The sequence below is a fragment of the Muntiacus reevesi genome, chromosome 3 (assembly GCF_963930625.1).
Source record: "Muntiacus reevesi chromosome 3, mMunRee1.1, whole genome shotgun sequence".
In the NCBI taxonomy this organism is placed as follows: Eukaryota; Metazoa; Chordata; class Mammalia; order Artiodactyla; family Cervidae; genus Muntiacus; species Muntiacus reevesi.
This window is the reverse complement of record NC_089251.1, coordinates 188481718-188503428: the sequence shown is the minus strand read 5'-3', so window position 1 is coordinate 188503428 and position 21711 is coordinate 188481718. Positions and strand designations below refer to the sequence as shown.

Genomic DNA, 21711 nt, shown 5'->3' with positions numbered 1-21711 from the left:
AGTACTTAGTCCGCAGACCAGCATATGGTCAATACGCAATATATTTTATTTGAGGGAATGAGTTCAGAAAACATAAAAGCCTACCCACCGTCCACCCTGCGCCATTCACCCAATCCTCCTGGCTCTGTTAATCTCTTCATTTTGGTTTTCAGGAAATGCCACACCACCTTCCTATACTACATCTCTTCCCCTTTTCATATTCTTGTTCCTGCAAAAGGAGGCTACTCATTACTCATCTGCTGCCTCCCATATCCCTTCCATCCTGAAGGCCTTGCTTTATGCTGGGTTTCCTCTACTCTGCCCTCTCTTCCCTTCCGTCAGCTCTGCCTGGCAGTAACACACCATCATGTCTCCCTTTCAGAGCCCAGCTGAGAGGCTTCTTTGGTGAAACCTTTTCTGATCTTCTCACTAAACACTTTAACCTTTCTTCTTTAAACACTAGAATTCTGCAACCAAATATGCGCCATTTGTGACTTTGCTTTTTCCCAAAAATCAAAGCTCCCTGGGGTATCTCTTACTGTCTGTTTCAGTGCATGATGTAATCTTTACACGTAGTTGATGCTCAGTGCAGATTTTGCTGGATTGTCCGGAAATGTGACATTCCAGAGAACTGCCGTGGGAGCTCCATTCCACTGAGAAATATTGAAGACAATTTTGTAGATTTTTCTGCTCATTTTTTTCTAACTCACAAGCTTCTGTCATTGTTCTTGGGAGTTATATGGTGTAACCACTTATATTAGAATGTCAAAGTCCAGCGTATTGGAGAATGAGAAGGTGGCAAAATATTAGAACTGGAAAGATTTTTAGGGATCCCGGGAGTCCAGCCCTTTAATTTTATAAGAGAATAAATTGGTGTCTGGAATGTTAAAGTGACCTGCCCCAAATCTATACATAGTTAGTTTATGGTAAGGTTTGGGTCTTGGGTGTAATCTTTCAGCCCTGTCTGTTGCTCATTCCCACAAGCTGTCACAGTATACATGAGGACACTGTTTAGGTTTGTGTAACAAAACTGTTAAAAGAGGCCTCTGGTATTATCATATTACCTTTTATGGACTAAAAAGTAGAAAATTGAGTCTCTTATTAGGTTTTCCTTTCCTCTTCTTTAATTATAAGTTTTTGGACTGGATTCACTCGCATCAACTGGGAAATTTCTGACTATATTAACCTAGGAGGGCATTGATTTGTTTGCTAATCAGTAAGTTAGATCTTCAGTCTTTTGGTTGAAGTCGAACATATATACAGATAAGTACATGAAACGTAAATGTGCAGTTTCAGTTTTTACAAAATGTACATGTCGTGTGACCAGCACCCAGATCAGGAAACAGAGCACCACGGACGTGTTTGGGAGCATTCAAAGAAATAAAACATTTGAAGAAATAAAAGGGCTTTGAAACGACATCATTTTCTTTTTTCTCCTGGCAGGTATTGTCAGTCTGTGTGTTAACAACAATCCTTGGTTGTATATTTGGGTTGAAACCAAGCTGCGCCAAAGAAAGTAAGTAGTATACGAATTCATGTGTGCTTGGGTGTGCGTGTGCGCCCCGCGAGGGTGCGGGTGATAGCCTTCTTGAGAATGTGATTGAGACAGTAGTTATGTCCTCATCCCTTGAGTACTCCATGCATATGTGTGCATACTCAGTTGTGTCCAACTCTTTGGTGATCCCATGGACTGTAGCCCACCAGGCTCCTCTGTCCGTGGGATTTTCCTGGCGAGAATACTAGAGTGGGTTGCCATTTCCACCTCTAGAGGTGAGTACTCTATAGATACTGCAAATTTGATGCTAGTTTGAGCATTCTTCTTGAAGATCTTTTATTATTTTAGCTGTATGCTATTTACTTGCAAAACTTCATCCCAAAACAACAAAGAGGGGTTATGACCACCCGCCTCCCCTGCAAAAAAAAAACAGTGAAAGGCCTCAAAACAACAACAAAGAACAAAGATAGAAACAAGCAGACATGGATGACAGGTTCTCTTGCAGGGCTCTGTGAGCCTCTCTCCCTGACTTCCTCCAGGGACTCCCACTTTTACTCTCTAAGGGTTAGGTGTTGGAGCAGCCCTGAGTTTACTAGGTAAACAGCATGCCTGGGCAGCTGGAAGCATCCTCACATGCTTGTAAGTCTTTCAGAAGTGCAGTCATTTCAAAACAATAGTGATATTTTTAAGCTGTTACTTACATTTTTCTTTTTATGAAGTTTGGTAATCATGCCAACATGAAAAGATCACTATAAATAATAAAACTTTGAATCACAGTACACTGTAGCAGTCATTATTTTAGATTTGAAGTAGTTTTTTATTTTTACTCCTTTTAAATCATTGATGAATTCCTAAGGAATTCAGTTTTGAAAACTGAACAAATCCTTCTATTCAACTATTCCATAATTGTACTATTAGTCATTAAAAAAAAAATAGTGATTGTTAAGGTGTCATTTATTTTTGAAATGAATGAAATGTAGTAGTTTTACATATTTAGTCAGCAACAATTCAGAGCAAACATATCAACATTTAGTAAAATTAAGAAACTATATATTTTAGTGTTCACCTATGTAGCCTTTAAGCACTAAGTAATTCACCTTGAGTTTAGTTGAGCACATAAAAATAGAACTGAGTGATTGAAATCACAAATTTTAGTCTAAACTCAAGGTGAAATACATATTATTTTTTAAGTTAATGGAAGCATACTGATGATCTGCAAGTAATAGCTATTATTATGATAGTTTTCCCCCTTGGATCAGGAAAGTTAGTATTTTTGACCCTAGAAATTATTATTGTCTTTTCATGTCCTCAAAATTGCCTCATTTCCTGGTATCAAATGAGAGTTAAATTCCGTGACCGTGTCTTCTTGGGTCAGAGGACCATGACAACCATGAGCAAGGATTTTTCCTTTTTTTTCCTTTTGGACTTCCATTATTCTACAAGTGGGTTGTTTTTCTTACCACCCTGATTTATTTTTCATTAAATCTAGATCGTTGCTGATACCTAGTAAAGAGTCACAGTGTGGATGTTTTAGATTAGTTGTTATTGGAGTGCAGTTGCTTTGCAGCGCTGTGTTAGTTTCACCCGTAGAGCAAAGCGAGTCAGCTCTGCACACGCCCCCTCTTGTTTGGATTTCCTTTCCACTGAGTCACCCCAGAGCACTCAGCAGCGTTCTCTGGGCTGTGCAGTGGGTTCTCATTAGTTATCTCTTTTATTCATGGCGTCAATCGTGTATATATGTCCATCCCAATCTTCCAGTTCACCTCACCCCTCCTCCCATCTTGGTGTCCATCCATTTGTTCTCCTTGTCTTGTAAAGTTGTTTTTAATGCAAAGTGTTTTCCTTCCACGTCTGGCATTTGTCCAATTAACAACAACTCACTATTACCAACTGTAGTCACGGCTCTTGCTGGATTCCCCGGGTACAGTGAGCTGGGCAGCGTCCAGATGTGGTCCTCGTCCCTAAGAAGTTTGTGGTCCAGGTTGAGACGGGGTTATTCACCAAATGATCTAGTTACAAATGAAATTCAGTGACTGAAAGGGAGGATAAGGTTTCATATAAACTTGAAAAATTGGAAAAAGCATCTAGACAGGGGAGTTTGGGAAAGCTTCTCAGAGGGAGCCAGGCTGGATCTGAAGGTGCATTGGACGCATCAGGTGTGGTGGGAGATGAGTCCAACAGAACATGGTCTGCACAAACACATTACTTCTTTACACCAGACTGAGGGTGTCGTAAGTCAGGTACTCTTTGTCTTCATGAAGTTTTCAGAGATTATCAGTTTTTAGAGAACCCTACATAAAATATTCAGAACAAGCTCTTCTTATTTTTCCTTTATTTAATATTCTATATGTATTTAAGTTTCATTAGCCCCTTAGGGTTTATACTATATAAAACAAAATAATTATCTTTTGTTTCTATGGCAAGAGATAAAATTGCAAACTTGATACATAAGGTTATTGCCTTCTGTCTGTGTCCCTTTCTATAGGTATTTGTGAAAAGATTCTTGGTTAGCTTTTTGCCCATCCCATCTGTGTTTTCTAAAAGAGTATTTAAACCAACTCAATACCGAACTTAGGGTACATTAGTTGATATTTGCTTTGTATCTATGTAATGATTAGAAACATCTAACTCATTCGATATTTTCAGTTAAGAGTTGCAAGGGTCGCTGTTTTGAGAGAACGTTTGGAAACTGCCGCTGTGACGTTGCTTGTGTTGACCTTGGAAACTGCTGTCTAGATTACCAGGAGACATGTATAGAACCAGGTAAGAATGTGCAGGGGAAAAGATGGGGTAAAAGAGCAAAGGAGAGTTCTGCATCTTTTAAGTATGTGATTTACCTAAGCCATTTGAGATTTTAAAAAATTTGTCCTTATATTTCCTGACACAAACAAAATTTGCATATCTTGCCTTTGTTAGAAATTTTATGGATGGCAGCACTGTGCTGGTTTTCGGTGTTTGCTGACAGCCTATATAGTCTAATTGGCATTTTACCTAAGTTCAAAAAAGCTGATTAAAAATATATGACTCTTTCTGTTATGGGCTTATTAAAGCAAGAGTTCTTAAGACATCCACCTAAACTTTAAAATAAAGCTATCAGACTGTGAAAAGTTTGATTTGATCTTCTTTACCTATGAAAGTAAAAGTATTCATCACTCAGTCATGTCCAATTCTTTGCGACCCCGTGGACTTTAACCTGCCAGGCTTCTCAGTTCATGGAATTTTCCAGGCAAGAATACTGGAGTGGGTTGCCATTCCCTTCTCCAGGGGATCTTCCTGACCCAGGGGTTGAACCCAGGTTTCCTGCATTGCAGGCAGATTCTTTACTGTCTGAACCACCAGGGAAGCCCATAGAATAATAACATTTAAATGATAGCTAGATTTAGAGAAATTTGGAGAACTCTGGCAATGACTGGTGGAATAAGCCAAGATTGACATGGGAGTTGTATAATAAAAGTTACATCTGTTTACATTTTATTTTTTATTTTCTTAATTAATTTTTATTGGAGTATAGTTGCTTTACAATGTTTTGTTAGTTCCTACCTTACAGCAGAATGATCAGCCATACGTATATTAATGCGTATATTCCCTCTCTTTTGGACTTGCTTCTCATTCAGCGTTTGCATTTTAAAATGATGAGATTCTGGATTTTTAGTGAAATGATAATATTGTTGCCTGCGTATTTTCTGTTGGTTCAGATTGACCACTGTGGTGAAAAGTTCTGTGAGTCACTGAGGGTGGAGAAATGGTCCATCATCTCTCATAGATCACGTTCTAGAAGACAGTTCTGTGCTCATTTTGGACATGTTGAATTTGGACCATAAAATGTGTTGTGTTGACATTTGTTTCTAGAGCGGATATGGACTTGCAGCAAATTCAGGTGTGGTGAGAAAAGGTTGTCCCGAAGCCTCTGCTCCTGTTCAGACGACTGCAGGGACAAGGGAGACTGTTGTGTCAACCATGGATCCGTGTGCCGAGGTCAGGAGGCTGTACCTCACCAGGCTCAGACACAGGCTGACACCTTCCTAGGTCTCAGAGGGGGTTGGCATGGGTGTGCTGTTTACAGTCGAAGTCTTAGTTATTGACGAACCATATTGGCTGAAAAAATATCTTAAAAGCATTTTTTGAAAGAAAGTTTCAAACATATATACCTGAATAGAGAGAATATGTAACAAAGCTTGCATCACCCAGCCTAATAATCATGATTGTCTACACACGGCTAGTCTTTTTTATCTATAGTCATACACTCTGCTGCTGCTCCACCCTCAGGCTATTTTGATATTAGCTGCATGTTTAATGCTGTATTTGTGGAACAATCACTTCACCGTCTTGGCTGACTATGTAACAGGTTCTTTCATCGTAAACGAGGACAGTGTCTGCCTGACGTTGAGAGAAGGTAGTGCCTAAGATTCTGTGTAAGCTGGTGTTACTCTGATATCTTGCTTAGGTGTTGCAGGGTTCCTTGAAATTCTTTGACAGAACTTGACTCTGTATTAGAGGAACTAAGGGAGAACATTCTGTTGGGTGGATAGAAGTAGGGTTATAAATTTTGGCTGAAAATATTATTAATGACAATTTGAAAATGGAAAAGGTGCCTTCAAGTTCTCACAAATACAGCAATATGGTTTAGTCTTGCAATTATAAATTTATTCTTTAATTCCTGATATCAACTAACTCTTACTTTGAAATAGAATAACTCTCTATTTGTCCTATTCCCTGAGAATCACACCCCACATGATCTATGTATCTCTTAATTTTTCTTTTTTTTGGAATGTGTCCTAATGTGTCTCACAAACATCACGACCATTGTTTCTCTTGAATGTGTTCCACTCACTGTACTTCTTGAAAATATTTTAGGGGAGAAAAGCTGGGCAGAAGAAGAATGTGACAGCATTGAGGAGCCACAGTGTCCAGCAGGGTAAGATTATACTCTGAGATACTAATGTTTTCTTTTATAGAAGTACCATTCTTTCTCTTTCCAAGTTGAAAACATAAAAATAATAATGATTATTCATTGGGTCAATAAATATTATTTTTAGTTAGGCCTTCTTTTGGCATTGGTGGTATAGATGTGATTATGGCATGACCCTCTCCCCCATCCCCCCAACCCTCATCCCCCACTTCCCACTCCTGGTCTGGAAACTGGAGAAAAAAAAAGAGAGGTTATGAATATTTAATGTTCATGAGTGCTGGGTGGAAGAATTTGTGTCTTCCTTCTTAGGAAAAAAGGATCTTTACTTTCATTTGAAGTTTTTCAAGTTGAACTTATAACAAATTACTTTATAACTTTAAAAAAAAAACTTTTGATTCACTTATATATTTTCAGGATAACATGTCTATGAGAAGATGTTACATAATTTTTATAATTTGTATTTTCCATTTTTTGTCTCAAGTATTTTATACAATACCTTATGTTTATAAGGTCATCAGGAAAGGTTGTGTTAAAATTTGAAAAGTGGAAATTTGGTGACAGTGTTAAACATGTTTATCTTTGTTCCACTTGAGATCTATATAATTTGAATTATTAATCTTCAGAAATATATTATGTGTTTAAAATAATGATTTTTCCAAACTGTTAAACATTATAAAGCTGCCCTAATAGAAACAAGAACACAATTTAGAATATGCTGTTTGTTAATATTTATTCTCCTGCAAATTGGAGAAATATTATTGCATTTTGGTTGCATTTCGTCTGTCTTTTAGAATAGCAGGAACCATAAATGATGGTCTCTGTATGGTGCCTCAATATGGGATGAGTGCTCAATCAGTAATATTTGATAATGTACATGATGAAATACAAAATCATATATATGAATATAGACACTTCTAAAATATTCTTTATAAAGATGCTTGTTGAGCTTGTTAGTTTACCTTAGATTACATCCCGACCTCAGTGGAAAATGTTCACTGGATCTGTGTCTTCTTTCTTCTTTACACATTTTTTTTCTTTCTTTCTCATTACCCAGGTTTGAAACACCTCCAACCCTCTTATTTTCTTTGGATGGTTTCAGGGCAGAATATTTACACACTTGGGGCGGACTTCTTCCTGTTATTAGCAAGCTGAGTGAGTAACAGAGTATACTATTGGAGTGCCACAGTGTCAGTAGAATGAGGAGGCAGTCTTTTTGGAAAAATACGGCAGAATCTGTGTTACTAAACTTCTCCGTTGTAAAAGAGTTAAACCCTAGTGATAAGGACCTAGTCTTTAATATTATAATTGTTCTAAAACTGCCTTTTAAACAACTCTAAGATAATAATGATTATCTCGGGGTTTTTATTCCTTGGTTACAGATGTTAAGGATAAGACATGCTTTTTTTTTTCCTTAGACTTTTGGATTCATTTTGTGGGCCAACTATTTATATATTTATTTATCTAATATGACTACATCTTAAAGTAGAATTTCAAAAACTGAAGGTATTTCTTATATGAATCTAGTAGTGCAGACATAGAATATTTACTTATTTATCCTTTAGTATCATGAGGCATCCTTCCAGTTTCTTAATTAAATGGTTATTATATAAGTTAGTAATGCAGTAGTAGAATAGTCTTTTCTTAGTATGAATGCAAAAGTTTTAAATCACATTAGCCACCAGTAATATGGATATCACTCGTATCATTGTTATTGAAAAAATAAAAAATTAAATATGGGTATAAAAGCTGAAGAACATTACTTGTTATCAGTGATCAGTATTTAAATAGCCACAGTGTAATACTGGACTGAAATGGAAGTAAGTAAATTCACTATTTTGGTGTTCTTCTGGAGTTCTGAGACATTATTTACTGGACTTGAATATTTAAATGTCAAAATCACTCTCCATAGTCACATAGGTGTATTTATTGTACTTCTTTTGTAAGAAACTAATATTTGGAGAACTAAAAATTTCAGTTTTTAATTTCTACTGGGAAGAAAGTAGTTTTTATAAATAATCATTTGACATAAAAGTCTTTAGGAAAGAGCTTACATGGACGAGAAAGACTGTTTTATCAGCCAGGCTCACGGGCTTTGAGGCTTGCATCTGGCCCTTTGTTATCATCGGGAGGAAAGTTTGTTTCCATAGCATCAAATACAATATCCTGAGTTCAGAAGTGAGGAGCCATAGGTACCTATATGTGAAGTTGGAAGGAACTCAATACATAGTTAACTAAAGTCCTTGCTTTGGGTAATTAGGAAGTGTAGCCTATAATTCTGAACTGTTTGGAATGCAAGGAGATAGATAGACATGTACCAGCCTGAGGAACATTTTGAGGAATGAGGTATTGAAATGCTATAATCATTAGTGATGTGTTCCCTGCTCAGTGGTAGAGGCAGAAGAGGAATGTGACTCTAGGGCTAAATCAGGAACAGTTTGACTTCTGTCCTTCCCGTATTAATACTTGAAGCCAGAAGATGCCTTTTATCATTAAAGCAGTGTTGAATTTGTCTAGAGTTAACTGGTTTGGACTTTGGGGTGGGACACTGTCCTCCTAGCTACTGCTTCATTCCTGTTTTCATTTTGCTAAGTTAGCAACTAGGGAAGTTTGTAGTTTTGTTTTGGCTGTTTTTTTTAAAACTACATCTTGTATTTAGATCTGTTACCACCAAGTAATAGCAAAGATCTAGCAAGCATCATTATGGTCCATCTGGAATTTAATGTTATTAGTAAGTATGGGATAAATATTTCATTGGCTTAATTATTTTAATTTTTTTTTTAACTAAGAGGAAAAACTAACTCTCAACATCGAGTTTGAATCCACAGTGTTGCTTTGTAATTCACCCTGAATTTTTAAATGGTTGTTAATCTCTTCTGGATTCATGTTTTAGTACTACTCAGAAGTCTGTGGTACCAACGCTAAATGAAGAAAGCAGATTGTCAGTTGTATTTAATAACAATCTTTTTTTCCCCTTGTAGAAACCTGTGGGACATATACTAAAAACATGAGACCAGTATATCCAACAAAAACTTTCCCCAATCACTACAGCATTGTCACAGTAAGCTCTGGATTTCAATTTTTATATGTTCACAAAAGTGAGATGTAAATATAACATTTTGCAAGAGAATAATCAGATTTCAGATCAGAAAAAAATAACTTCTTTTTCATTGTGTAGTTAAGCAGGGAAACTGAGGTTCTGGTCCTTGCTCTTCTACTAACCTGTTGTGACCTTGGGAAAGTCACTTTACCTTCTGGGTCTCCATTTCCCATCTGTGAAAAGAGGTGATTGAAGACCCCAAGAAATGATTTCTTAATTCCCTTTCAGTTTAAGGTTCTTAGGTTCTGTTCTTTCTGATTAGCTTTTAGCTTACTTTATTTGAGCCCCAGATTGTCTGCACTCACAGGTCCTCAGCCGTCTTTCCAATCATTTCAATGTGTGAGTCTAAGCAAACCACTTTGCTTGACTCTAGATGTGATTACAGCCCTCTTTTCGTTTCACTTTCAGATTTAATTTGGATCCAGAAAAAAAAATGTAGAATTCATTAGGCCTCAGGGTTGAAGCCAGAGAATTAATACTTTGACTTATATTGGTACAAGCTATTCTTGGACCCCAATCGAAAAGGATTTTGTTATGCAGAAATTTTTAACTCAGCAATCCAAAAGGACATCTCAGTAATTGTTTCAAAATTAAGAGGCTGCTACCATTCCTAATTTATTTTCTCCTATTACATAAATTAAAACACAAGTACTACATAAAACCTTAAGCGGTTGGTTGTATTTTGATAATACGCAGTGTTTTGTTCTTCTCTCCTTAATTAAGCTAGGTTAAGTTCCTTGTAGCTTCAGTTGTGTATTTCTCTCTGATGATTTTGTTCTGTAACCTTAACATTAAAAACTCATAATGTGCATAAAACTTGTATTTTATGTTTTTTAGGGACTTTATCCAGAATCCCATGGCATCATTGACAATAAAATGTATGATCCCCAAATGAATGCTCACTTTGCACTTAAAAGCAAAGAGAAATTTAACCCTGAGTGGTACAAAGGAGAACCAGTGAGTGATTTATTTAATTTAGCTATTAAAATTATTTTTTATTATTCTCATCTGTTTCTAGCAGAGTAAAATAACAGATCCCCTGGAGTTTTTAAGAACCTACTTAATCTGCTGTGTTTGTGCAATCCTTATGCAAATAGAGATAAATGCAGATAACTCTAAATATAGCTTATATCTTTGTATATTTTATTTCAGAGTAGGGTTCAGGTTATTCTGAGCCAGTTTTCTTTTCTGCTTAATGCTACCTTTTTGTCCTAGTAGCAAGAGCAGTAATCTGGCGGTAATATTTTGATTTACACAAAGCTAATTGTTTCTACAGGAGTAAACTATGACTTTGTTTGCATTTGCTGACTTAGAAGATTCTCTCTGACTGTGATTTACATGTGTTCTCTTTTTTAATTTTTAAAAATTGCCACAACAATTCTATAAGGTCTATTTGAATAGTCTTGATATCCCTCTTAGAAGGAAAAGAGCATGATGTTAATTTGCAAATTATAATTTCAGATTTTTAGCTCTGATATTTAAAACTGTGATTTTTGGGCAAATTTTTCTTTCTGTGCCCCAGTTTTCTGTACTGTAAATAATTCTGTTAACTACCTCATAGAGTTATTGTGATGATTATTTAAATTAATAATCTAAGTTGCTTATAGTCTAACTGCTGGAGCTTATTGACATCAAAAGTTTCTAGCATTTGAGAGGAAAACATTGGCAGTTGCATGAACAGTTTCCCAAGAAATCGATGCTTCCATAATTTCCTAATTTTCCTTCCCCGTCTTCTCCAGATTTGGCTCACAGCTAAACATCAAGGCCTGAAGACAGGCACATTTTTTTGGCCAGGATCAGATGTGAAAATTAATGGAATTTTCCCAGACATCTATAAAATCTATAATGGGTATGTATAACTGTACTTTTTCTAGGACCTATAACATAGAACAGTTTATTTTCTTATCACAGCCTGAGTTCTAGCATTTGAATGATATGTTATCTGAAAAATGAGACCAAAATAAGAACTCTATTTCAAAGAGTTTTAAATGGATGGTAAATAGATAGTAAAACTAGGTGAGTTTTTTTTTTTTTTTTTTCTCCTGGAGGTTTTCTAGAAAGCACAGGTGGTAACATGTTGGAGTTTGCGTTCAGATCTTTGGATAGGATTAAGAATTGAAGTCCTGGTGAAAGTAGGGGTCCTGAACATTTTCACTCCAGGAAGAAAGAACTAGGAGAAGGAGATGAAAGTGTTAAAGGGACACAGGTAGGAGTGACCCTCTGGTGTCCAAAAATACTATTTGAAAGAAGATGTTAATGGCACCTCTAGATTTGCATTTTCAAATTACTTTTTAAAATATTCCATCTATAGTGGAACTGATTAGAGTAACCTCCCTTTGATATTCAAAATCCATGAGGTATTATGGGAAAAAAAAACAAAAACAAAAACACGCAGCTTTTTTTCTGGAAGACTCCCTTTGGATCATTTTAGTGAGACTAGCAAAATAATTTGGCTTATACTTGGGGAATTTATGTCATAAAACCAATACAATAGTGTATTTGAGGGACGAAGGGAAATTTCATAAATTCCAAATAAGAAATGCATATTTTCTTTGGTAACCTTATGCTCCTGTTTATTCTTTGTGGTTCATGTAAGCACCTTGTTATTTGCCATTAATTTCATTCCGAGGATGGTAATTGAGATTCTATGCACCAAGCACTGTCTTAGACTTGGAGAATTTTGCAGAGTAGTGATACATGTTGTCTGGCCTCTCGAGTTCTGATAGAGACCTTCTCAAGGAACAGCCTAGTGTACTTGGGGTTGGGCAAGCACTCTGATGGAGATCTAGAAACAAAATTCTTTGCCCAGAGGGAGATGTCATTCATTCTGCCCAGAAACTGTTGCCTGGAGAACTGTCTGCCCACCAAGTGTCCGTTTCCCAATTTTACTGAGAGTCATCAGTGAGTGGGTTCATCTTCATGAAGTCTTCATGAGCAAAGAGTGTGTTGACACATGGGTTATTCATGACATGGCAGTTCCTACTCTCAGATACAGGAATAAAATGCGAAGCAAATTTTTAGACCCGACTACAACTTTCATTTTTTTACTTTCTGTTTGTTTAACCTATAGTCCGAGCATATCATGAGAAATGCAAGGCTAGATGAGTTACAAGCCGGAATCAAGATATGTGGGGAAAACAACAACATCAGATATGCAGTGGCAGAAAGTGAACAGGAACTGAAGAGCCTCATGATGAGGGTGAAGGAGAAGAGTGAAAGAGTCAGCTTAAAACTAAATATTAAAAAAAAAAAACAACTAACATCATGGCATCAAGCCCCATTACTTCATGGCAAATAGAAGGAGTGATGGGGGGGAAATAGTGACAAATTTCCTCTTCTTGGGCTCTAAAAATCACTGCAGATGGTGACTGCAGCCATGAAATCAGAACATGATTGCTTCTTGGCAGGAAAGCTGTGACAAATCTAGACAGTGTGTTAAAAAGCAGAGACATCACTCTGCTGAAAGAAGGTCCAATATAGTCAAGGCTATGGTCTTCCCAGTGGTCATGTATGGTTGTGAGACCGTAAAGAAGGCAGAATGCCAAAGAATTGATGCCTTCAAACTGTGGTACTGGAAAAGACTCCTGAGAGTCCCTTGAACTGCAAGGAGATCAAACCAGTCAATCTTAAGAGAAATCAACCCTAAATACTCATTGGAAGGATTGATGCTGAAGCTGAAGCTCCAGTATTTTGGTCATCTGATGCAAACAGCTGACTTATTGAAGTCCTTGATGCTGGGGAAAATTGAGGGCAGAAGGAGAAGAGGACATCAGAGGATGAGGTGGCTGGATGGCATCACTGATGCAGTGGACATGAACTTGGGCAAATTTTGGGAGATGGTGAGGGGCAGGGAGGCTTGGCGTGCTGTAGTCCACGGTGTTGCAAAGAGTCAGAAATGACTGGGTAACTGAATAATAATGAACAACAACAACTTTCAAATGTGTAAAAGCTTAATGTTTGTTCCTAGGTCGGGAAAACAATTTTAAGTTTTCAGATGAAACTCTTACATTGCTTCAAACACATTTGATGTCTTGAATTGTTTTAATCTCTCTGAATGCAGTTTTCAGTAAGACACGCATTGATATTTTAAACCCTAACACTTGTCACATATTTGTTTCATTTTATCTTTCATTTTAGTTCAGTACCATTTGAAGAAAGAATTTTAGCCGTTCTTAAGTGGCTACAGCTTCCTAAAGATGAAAGGTATGTAGATGATTAATTTCCACTATAAAATACTGCTTTGTTTTATAAAAATGTCTGAATATTTTAAATAGATGACAGAAAACTTTGCTATTGGCTATGATGTTTTATATCCAAATGAACTTTTTAGTGACTATTACAGCCGCATTTCGAAGAATTCTAAACATGTAAATTATTTCTCAACACTTTTAGAAATGTTACTCCAGTGCTGTATAGCTTTTATTCACTATCATTTGTTGAATTATTCTTTCTATTCTGTTTTACAATGTGTTCGTAAAATATTACATTTTGATACTGTTTGATTTAGACCACACTTTTACACTCTGTATTTAGAAGAACCAGATTCTTCGGGTCACTCTTATGGACCAGTCAGCAGTGAAGTAAGTACATTTTTATCCCTGGTTATTTCATTAAACTGGTGGCATCTCACTGAACCTTCCTTTGAAGCAGATTTCTTGATCATTCTATAAAAATCCATGATTTCTAGAAAGAGTATTAAGGACATTTCTGTTAAACTAAAAAGATGCACTTTAATCAAAAGGAACTGGGAGCATTGTTTGATTTTACACTATCTACAGTGCTGAACTGAACAAATGATGAGTTAAATTCTGTATTTTTAATTTCAAATGAGACCTGTCACTCTCCACCCTCTGTCCTCTTCCTAGCAAAACCTATCTCCACTGATTTCAGTGTGGTTAATGACCCTATGTGCTCTTGCTCTGATTCTGTCCATCAGCTCAGCAGAGATGCTCTTTCTTAGAGGTGGGAGACGCGTGGCTGACAGCGCGGTCATGTCATCACTAGACTGAGGAAGGTTTCCCGTACCTCTTACGTTAGTTTAAACAATTGGCCAGATGCTAATATAATTTTTATTCTTTCACTATCAAGATCCATCTCTAGGTCAGTTTTGGCTACAAGTAAGTCTAAGGGTCATTTTGTAAAGGATTATCAGATCATATAAATTTTAAGACCAAAAAAAAATTTTTTTTTAAGACCAATATTACTTTTGTGTTCACTAAAGATTTCCCTCTTGAGAAACCTGTATGCAGGTCAGGAAGCAACAGTTAGAACTGGATGTGGAACAACAGGCTGGTTCCAAATAGGAAAAGGAGTACGTCAAGGCTGTATATTGTCACCCTGCTTATTTAACTCATATGCAGAGTACATCATGAGAAATGCTGGGCTGGAAGAAGCACAAGCTGGAATCAAGATTGCCAGGAGAATATCAATAACCTCAGATATGCAGGTGACACCACCCATATGGCAGAAAGTGAAGAAGAACTAATGATGAAAGTGATGAAAGTGAAAGAGGAGAGTGAAAAAGTTGGCTTAAAGCTCCACATTCAGAAAACTAAGATCATGGCATCCAGTCCCATCATTCATGGCAAATAGATGGCGAAACAGTGGCAACAGTGGCTGACTTTATTTTTTGCGGCTCCAAAACCACTGCAGATGGTGATTGCATCCATAAAATTAAAAGATGCTTACTCCTTGGAAGAAAAGTTATGACCAACCTAGACATCATATTAAAAAGTAGAGATATTACTTTGCCAACAAAGGTCCATCTAGTCAAGGCTATGGTTTTTCCAGTAGTCATGTATGGATGTGAGATTTGGACTATAAAGAAAGCTGAGCGCAGACGAATTGATGCTTTTGAACTGTGGTGTTGGAGGAGACTCTTGAGAGTCTCTTGGACTGCAAGGAGATCCAAACCAGTCCATCCTAAAGGAAATTAGTCCCAGGTGTTCATTGGAAGGACTAATGTTGAAGCTGAAACTCCAATAACTTTGGCCACCTGATGCGAAGAGCTGACTCATTGGAAAAGACCCTGATGCTGGGAAAGATTGAGGACAGGAGGAGAAGGGGATGACAGAGGATGAGATGTTTGGATGGCATCACCAACTCAATGGACATGAGTTTGGATGAACTGCTGGAGTTGGTGATGGACAGGGAGGCCTGGCATGCTCCAATTCATGGGGTCGCATGGAGTCGGATACGACTGAACGACTAAACTGAACTGAATAGAAAGATTTCCCAACATAACTGCTTTTCTGATTCATCTTCATTCAGTGTCCAGTTCATTGCTTTTCAAATCACATTCATCAATTTATAAACTCGGTTAAATGTTAGTATTATTGTCTCATCAAAACCTACTTTATCTTAATACTTAAAAATTCCAGTCCATGTTACTTGGTTATCTTTCAGTCAATGAGAGATCATGTTGAAAGAGCGTGTTTCATAATACAGTAAAATACACAGACTATAAGTAAAGATTAGACTGGTTTGCTATAGGCAAAGATGCACAAGAATTTCCCTTGGGGGATTTTGCTGCAAGAGAGGAGCTGAGCAATACCAAAGGCAGTTTGCCAAAACTATATGCCATTCTGCGTCCTTGTGATAGTCATGCAAAATAACGCAGTTTGTTTGGAAATAATGGGTTTTGTTCCTAGAAGTTCTAGTTTTTAAAAATTAAGTACACAGAACTCTAAGAAACATTCCTTGAACACTTTTAACTGCATGACATGAGATTGTCTCCCTTTCTTAGGTCATCAGAGCTTTGCAGAGGGTTGACAACATGGTTGGCATGCTGATGGACGGTCTGAAGGAGCTGAACTTGCATAGATGCTTGAACCTCATCCTCATTTCAGATCATGGTAACCTGAGTTTACATTATTTATCCTTCAGGTTAAATGGAGCTTCCAGAAGTTTACTTGATTGATTACTGTTTTATTATTTCCTCTGACTTTTATAGCCAATGATTTCTTGAGGAGAAGCTTTAGAAAATACTACATTAAATATAACGTACAAGTGAAACAGAGAACTCACAGACACCTAAGAGCTTATTAACCATGATGCATTCATCTCCTGATTTGGGGAAGGCTTATGTCAGGAACTTGGAGAGTTAAAACAATTTTTTTTTCAATATTAAATTTTGGTAAATCTACTCTAAACATTTTAGGCATACTTTGAACAGATTATTATGTGCTTCTTCTATTTTCTCTAGAATGATAAATCTGACTTTTAAAAGGAGTACGTGTTAATTTTGGCAGTATTTTGATCTAACTCTTACTTACTGTGACCTTTGGAACATGTTTGTATGCAGACTTGGGACTGTAAAAGTGATGTGTGTACAGGAAAATCAGAAAAATCTTCTTTTTGTTTGTTCTTGTTGTTATTATTGTTTGCTTCAGAAATAATTATTGAAAACTATATTCTAGAAACAGTCCTAAGAAGATGTATTCTAAAGAAGCCTCCAGTCTGAAAATGAGATGAGTGTTTTATACTCCTAGTTAATATGCTAGTTGATTCTGAGAAAATAACTGTGCTTTCATATTCAGGCTAAAACTGTGATATTCTTCCCCATTCACATAAAAATATTGTAATACATAAATAAGAAACACTGAACTAATTTTGGATGAAGAGAAGGGAAAATATTTTTTTTTAAGTGAAGTGGTAAATGTATGGGAAACTCTGTCTTACCTGTTAGATGGTCAACTATCACAAGTGCTGCATGCGTGTGTGCTAAGTCACTTTGGTCGTGTCTGCTCTTTGTGACCCTGTGGACTGTAGCCCACCAGGCTCCTCTGTCCATGGGATTCTCCAAGCAGGAATACTAGAGCGACTTGCCATGCCCTCCTCCAGGGAATCTTCCTGACCCAGGGATCGAACCCTCATCTTTTAAGTCTTCTGTACTGGCAGGCAGGTTCTTTACCATTAGCGCCACCTAGGAAGCCCATCGTGAATGCTGACCTCATGTTTATTGATTTTAATTCTGGAAGTGAAAGAAATTCTGTCCTACATGTTAACGGTTTTTTATTAAAGTTGCAACATGTGTGGGGATTTTTTTTTTTTGCTCCTAGGCATGGAACAAGGCAGTTGTAAGAAATATGTGTATTTGAATAAATACTTGGGAGATATTAAAGATGTTAAAGTTGTATATGGACCTGCAGCTCGACTGAGACCCTCTGATGTTCCAGATAAATACTATTCATGTAAGTGTATCTCTGTGCTAATTTTGAATATGATTATATTTACAATTAATGTGCATGTGCACAGTCGTGTCTGACTCTTTGTAGCCCCATGGACTGTAGCCTGCCAGGCTGCTCTGTCCATAGGATTCTTCAGGCAGGAATACTGGAGTGGGTTGCCATTTCTTACTGTAGGGGATCTTCCTGCAGGTGATCCCCAGTGGGGGATCCCTGGCCCAGGTATCGAACCTGGATCTCTTAGTCTCCTGCATTAGCAGATGAATTCTTTACCACTGCACCACCTGGGAAGGCTCTATGTTTACAATACACTCCTCTGAATTGTATCTTTAAATTAAAGGTGATCAATTAATTTCTTTTTCATGATTAAATATCCAGGACTGGCCTTCTGCACCCAAAGGGATTTTATGGGACTGGATGTGAGGGTACAAGTCTAACCGCTAATCTGTTATTCATGACTAAGAATGTTATTTGATGAGCTTGGTACAGTTTTATGTTATCATGTGTATTTTTCTGGGGCTTCCCTGGTGGCTCAGATGGTAAAGCATCTGCCTGCAATGCAGGAGACCTGAGTTCGATTCCTGGGTTGGGAAGATCTCCTGCAGAAGGGAATGGCAACTCACTCCAGTATTCTTGCCTGGAAAATTCCATGGACAGAGGAGCCTGGCGGGCTACAGTCCATGGATGGTATCGCAAAGAGTCTCAGAGACACGACTGAGCAAGTAACACTTTCATTTTCATATTTTGCTTGTGTTGGATTCAAGATTATTTATAGGGAGAAAAGCTCAAAATTTCAGCTACATTTATTCAACTTTAATTAACATTATTTCATTAAAATTACTTACAGATGTTATAGGATAATATTCCATTATGAGGAAGAATCCTGTCTGAAATGATTAATTCTATAAGCAATTAATTTCTCTTCCCAGAAATGACTTTCTTAAACTATTCCGAAAAGCAATGAGAATGTGTTTTGTGAGCAGAGAAGAAGAAATTTCACATTCTCTCTTGACCACATGTTATACCCAAACTGCCAGGAAATTTTAAACATTCATTCTTTTGAAAATCAAGCCTGTTTAAGAACTGATTGTTATACCCTTCTTTTCTATTACCATTCTTGGTAATTGTAAAATACTAAGAGTAGTTTTGTTTATCATTCTGTTACAATTACCTTTGAAATGGAAAGAGACAAGAGATTTTTCTGACAGTCATCAGCATTGGATTAGGTTTGGGTATATGCAGTGCTATATGTTTCAGTAGATATGGTTGAATATTCATGAGATGTGGATTTCCCTCCAGGAAAATTGTTATGCAAGTATATTGACATAGTAACCCAAAGCATAGACTCTAACTTGTACAATAACAAGTTTTAATTAGTACTTAAGAAAAATTATTAAAGTAGTATGTGATTGTTTTAAATGGATTTGTGTCTGACGTGCTGTATTTTTGTATTATTTTTAATGGTAGCATACCATTCAACTATTCTTGCCTTTATCTCTCTTCAGTTGATTACGAAGGCATTGCCAAAAATCTTTCTGTGAGTATCTTTTTTCGCCCCATTACCATTTTGTTGCTAGTTTTGTATAAAATATATTTAGAAGAAAGTTTTGGTATTTGATTGGGAGATTGTAGGACTTTAACCTTAATCTATTTTTTGTTTTTTTGAGTATCTGGGCCAACATTTAAATGCCCTGTAGTTTTTAAAGGCCTTTAGGGACATATCTCAATAATGTAGGTTTTTAAAATTTTAAGAATTTATTTATTGACATTATTAAATTTATATGACAGTACAAGAAATAATTGAAAACAATAGGAGGGGAAACCCTGTAGCCATACTACCATAAACACTTAGCATTATGATATATTTCCTACAAGTTTTTCTTGTGTTGATTTCTTAAACTTTTGTCCTAGTGCTAATTTACCTATATTCCATTTTTTTACTTGATGAAAATTCTTACAATTTTAAAGAAAGTTCTTAAAATTACTATAAGAGTATTTGAAAATAGATTATCAGTAGTAGCACAAATATAAACTGGTGGCTCAATCTAAACATCCTAGGGCTCTTATGCAATAATTAGAATTTCCTATAAAATAATATATGATAGTTGGGAATATGCAACTTGTACATTATATAAGTAGTGAAAACTCAGTTATTTTTGCATCTATGACTTATTGGGCATACTGATTAAACGTTTGGGAGAAAAAAATTCATATGGACTTAGGAAGCAATTTCAAGAGCAGTTTACATTAAGAAAATATGGAAATAATGGTTTTTCTTTGCCTCTTACAATTTCAGTGCCAGGAACCAAACCAGCACTTCAAACCTTACCTGAAACAATTCTTACCCAAGCGTTTGCATTTTGCCAAAAGTGACAGAATTGAGCCCTTGACATTCTATTTGGATCCTCAGTGGCAACTTGCATTGTAAGTTCTGACAGTCTCCCAGGCAAACCTAGTCATCCAAGGTAACCATTGGGTCCTTTCCAATGATGTTGTAATATGAAGACTTCAAATATGATTCTCTTTTTGTCCCAGTTTCTCTCAGCCTTGGACTATTGACATTTGGGATCAGATAATTCTTTGTGGTGGGGAGCTGTCCTGTGTGTTGTGGGATATTTGAAAACATCCCTGGCTTCTACTCACTGGATAAAAAAGTACTTTCGATAGTTGTGACAACAAAAAAATATCTGCAGACATTGCTGCAAATTCCCTGGTGAGAGGGGTCGCTTCCACCTGCTCTGTCCCCTCACATCCATCTTGATTATTTCTTACGTTCCACTTGCCATTGTATCTCTTCTATATGTTATAGTTATGCCTAATAATACCTTCAAAGTTTAACAAATGATTGGCAAAAGCTCTTTACTTTATAATAATGAGCAATTACCATCTTCATTAGATAGAGATTTTTTTTCATTCTTGTTACACTAAATCTATCAATAAACCTCAGTTTATTGGTATGTTCAGCAAATTATTTGTATCGTGCTTATTGTTAATATCTCAAACTTGATCATTAACTTTTGGAAACCAGGAAGCCAGAGATGATAAATACATACCCTGTCCAGCAAAACCTAAGCAGTAAACCAGAATTCAGTGAACAGAATTACACTGTCTCTCCCTTATTAGAGAACTGTGTTTTCAGTGTTTAGAAAAAGAATATGAAGGAAGAGAAGGTCCTTATTCTCATGACAGAACTAATACTTAGTGAACATCTATTATTTCCAAGCATTTCTTTAGGCTAAATGGTATAATTTTTACAAATAAATTGTTAAATATCAAAGAATAGTTACTCTTTATTAATGGCAATAATGTCATGAGTGTCGATTTTGCTTTATGAGTGGACTTTGCATTATTAATTTGTATTATGTGACAATTAGGAATCCTTCAGAAAGGAAATATTGTGGAAGTGGATTCCATGGCTCTGATAATGCATTTTCAAATATGCAAGTGAGTAAACCTATTCTACTTTAAAAATTATAGTTTATATCTAAAGAAAAAACTGATATATAAATTTTTAGACTTAGAGACATAGACTGTCATTATGTGTCTTTAAAGAGAATTAATGAGGCACATACTTTCATATAGCTGTTTTACTTTGAACATTAATAGAATTTAAAAAAAATTATGTTTCATGAATGTGTGACTTACACGTTGTGTGTGTGTATATGTGTGTGTGCGCGCGTGCGCACGCTCAGTTGTGTCCAACTCTTTGTGACCCTATGGACTGTAGCCCACTAGGCTCCTCTCTCCATGGGATTTTCCAGGCAAGAACTCTGGAGTGGGCTGCCATTTCCTGCTCCAGGAGATCTTCCCAACCCAGGGATCAAACCTGTGTCTGCTGCATTGGCAAGCAAATTCTTTCCCACTGAGCCACCTGGAAATATGGAAGCCCATATTTCATACTATATTTCTAATAATTATTTTTTCATCTATTTGTACTTCATTGAGAATGTTGCTTCACAGTAAATGAAAGGCAGTAATTAATAGGTGGAAAGATAACATACTTATGTTTTAAATAAAGATAATCCCCTCCATTTGCCTAGAACTT

At 36.6% G+C, this 21711-nt stretch overlaps 1 protein-coding gene across 1 annotated transcript in view; it reads left to right on the top strand.

The window, feature by feature from the left end:
- ENPP1 (ectonucleotide pyrophosphatase/phosphodiesterase 1) overlaps positions 1–21711 on the top strand; it is a 69247-nt gene that overhangs the window by 30650 nt on the left and 16886 nt on the right. Inside the window, exons 2-16 of the mRNA XM_065931334.1 lie at positions 1423–1495; positions 4121–4237; positions 5324–5449; positions 6329–6389; positions 7438–7535; positions 9362–9441; positions 10318–10437; positions 11220–11329; positions 13618–13683; positions 13988–14060; positions 16226–16334; positions 17541–17672; positions 19172–19203; positions 19963–20090; positions 21041–21110. Of these exons, the coding sequence (XP_065787406.1) occupies positions 1423–1495; positions 4121–4237; positions 5324–5449; positions 6329–6389; positions 7438–7535; positions 9362–9441; positions 10318–10437; positions 11220–11329; positions 13618–13683; positions 13988–14060; positions 16226–16334; positions 17541–17672; positions 19172–19203; positions 19963–20090; positions 21041–21110 (1395 nt within the window). The remainder of the gene's footprint in view (positions 1–1422; positions 1496–4120; positions 4238–5323; positions 5450–6328; positions 6390–7437; positions 7536–9361; positions 9442–10317; positions 10438–11219; positions 11330–13617; positions 13684–13987; positions 14061–16225; positions 16335–17540; positions 17673–19171; positions 19204–19962; positions 20091–21040; positions 21111–21711) is intronic.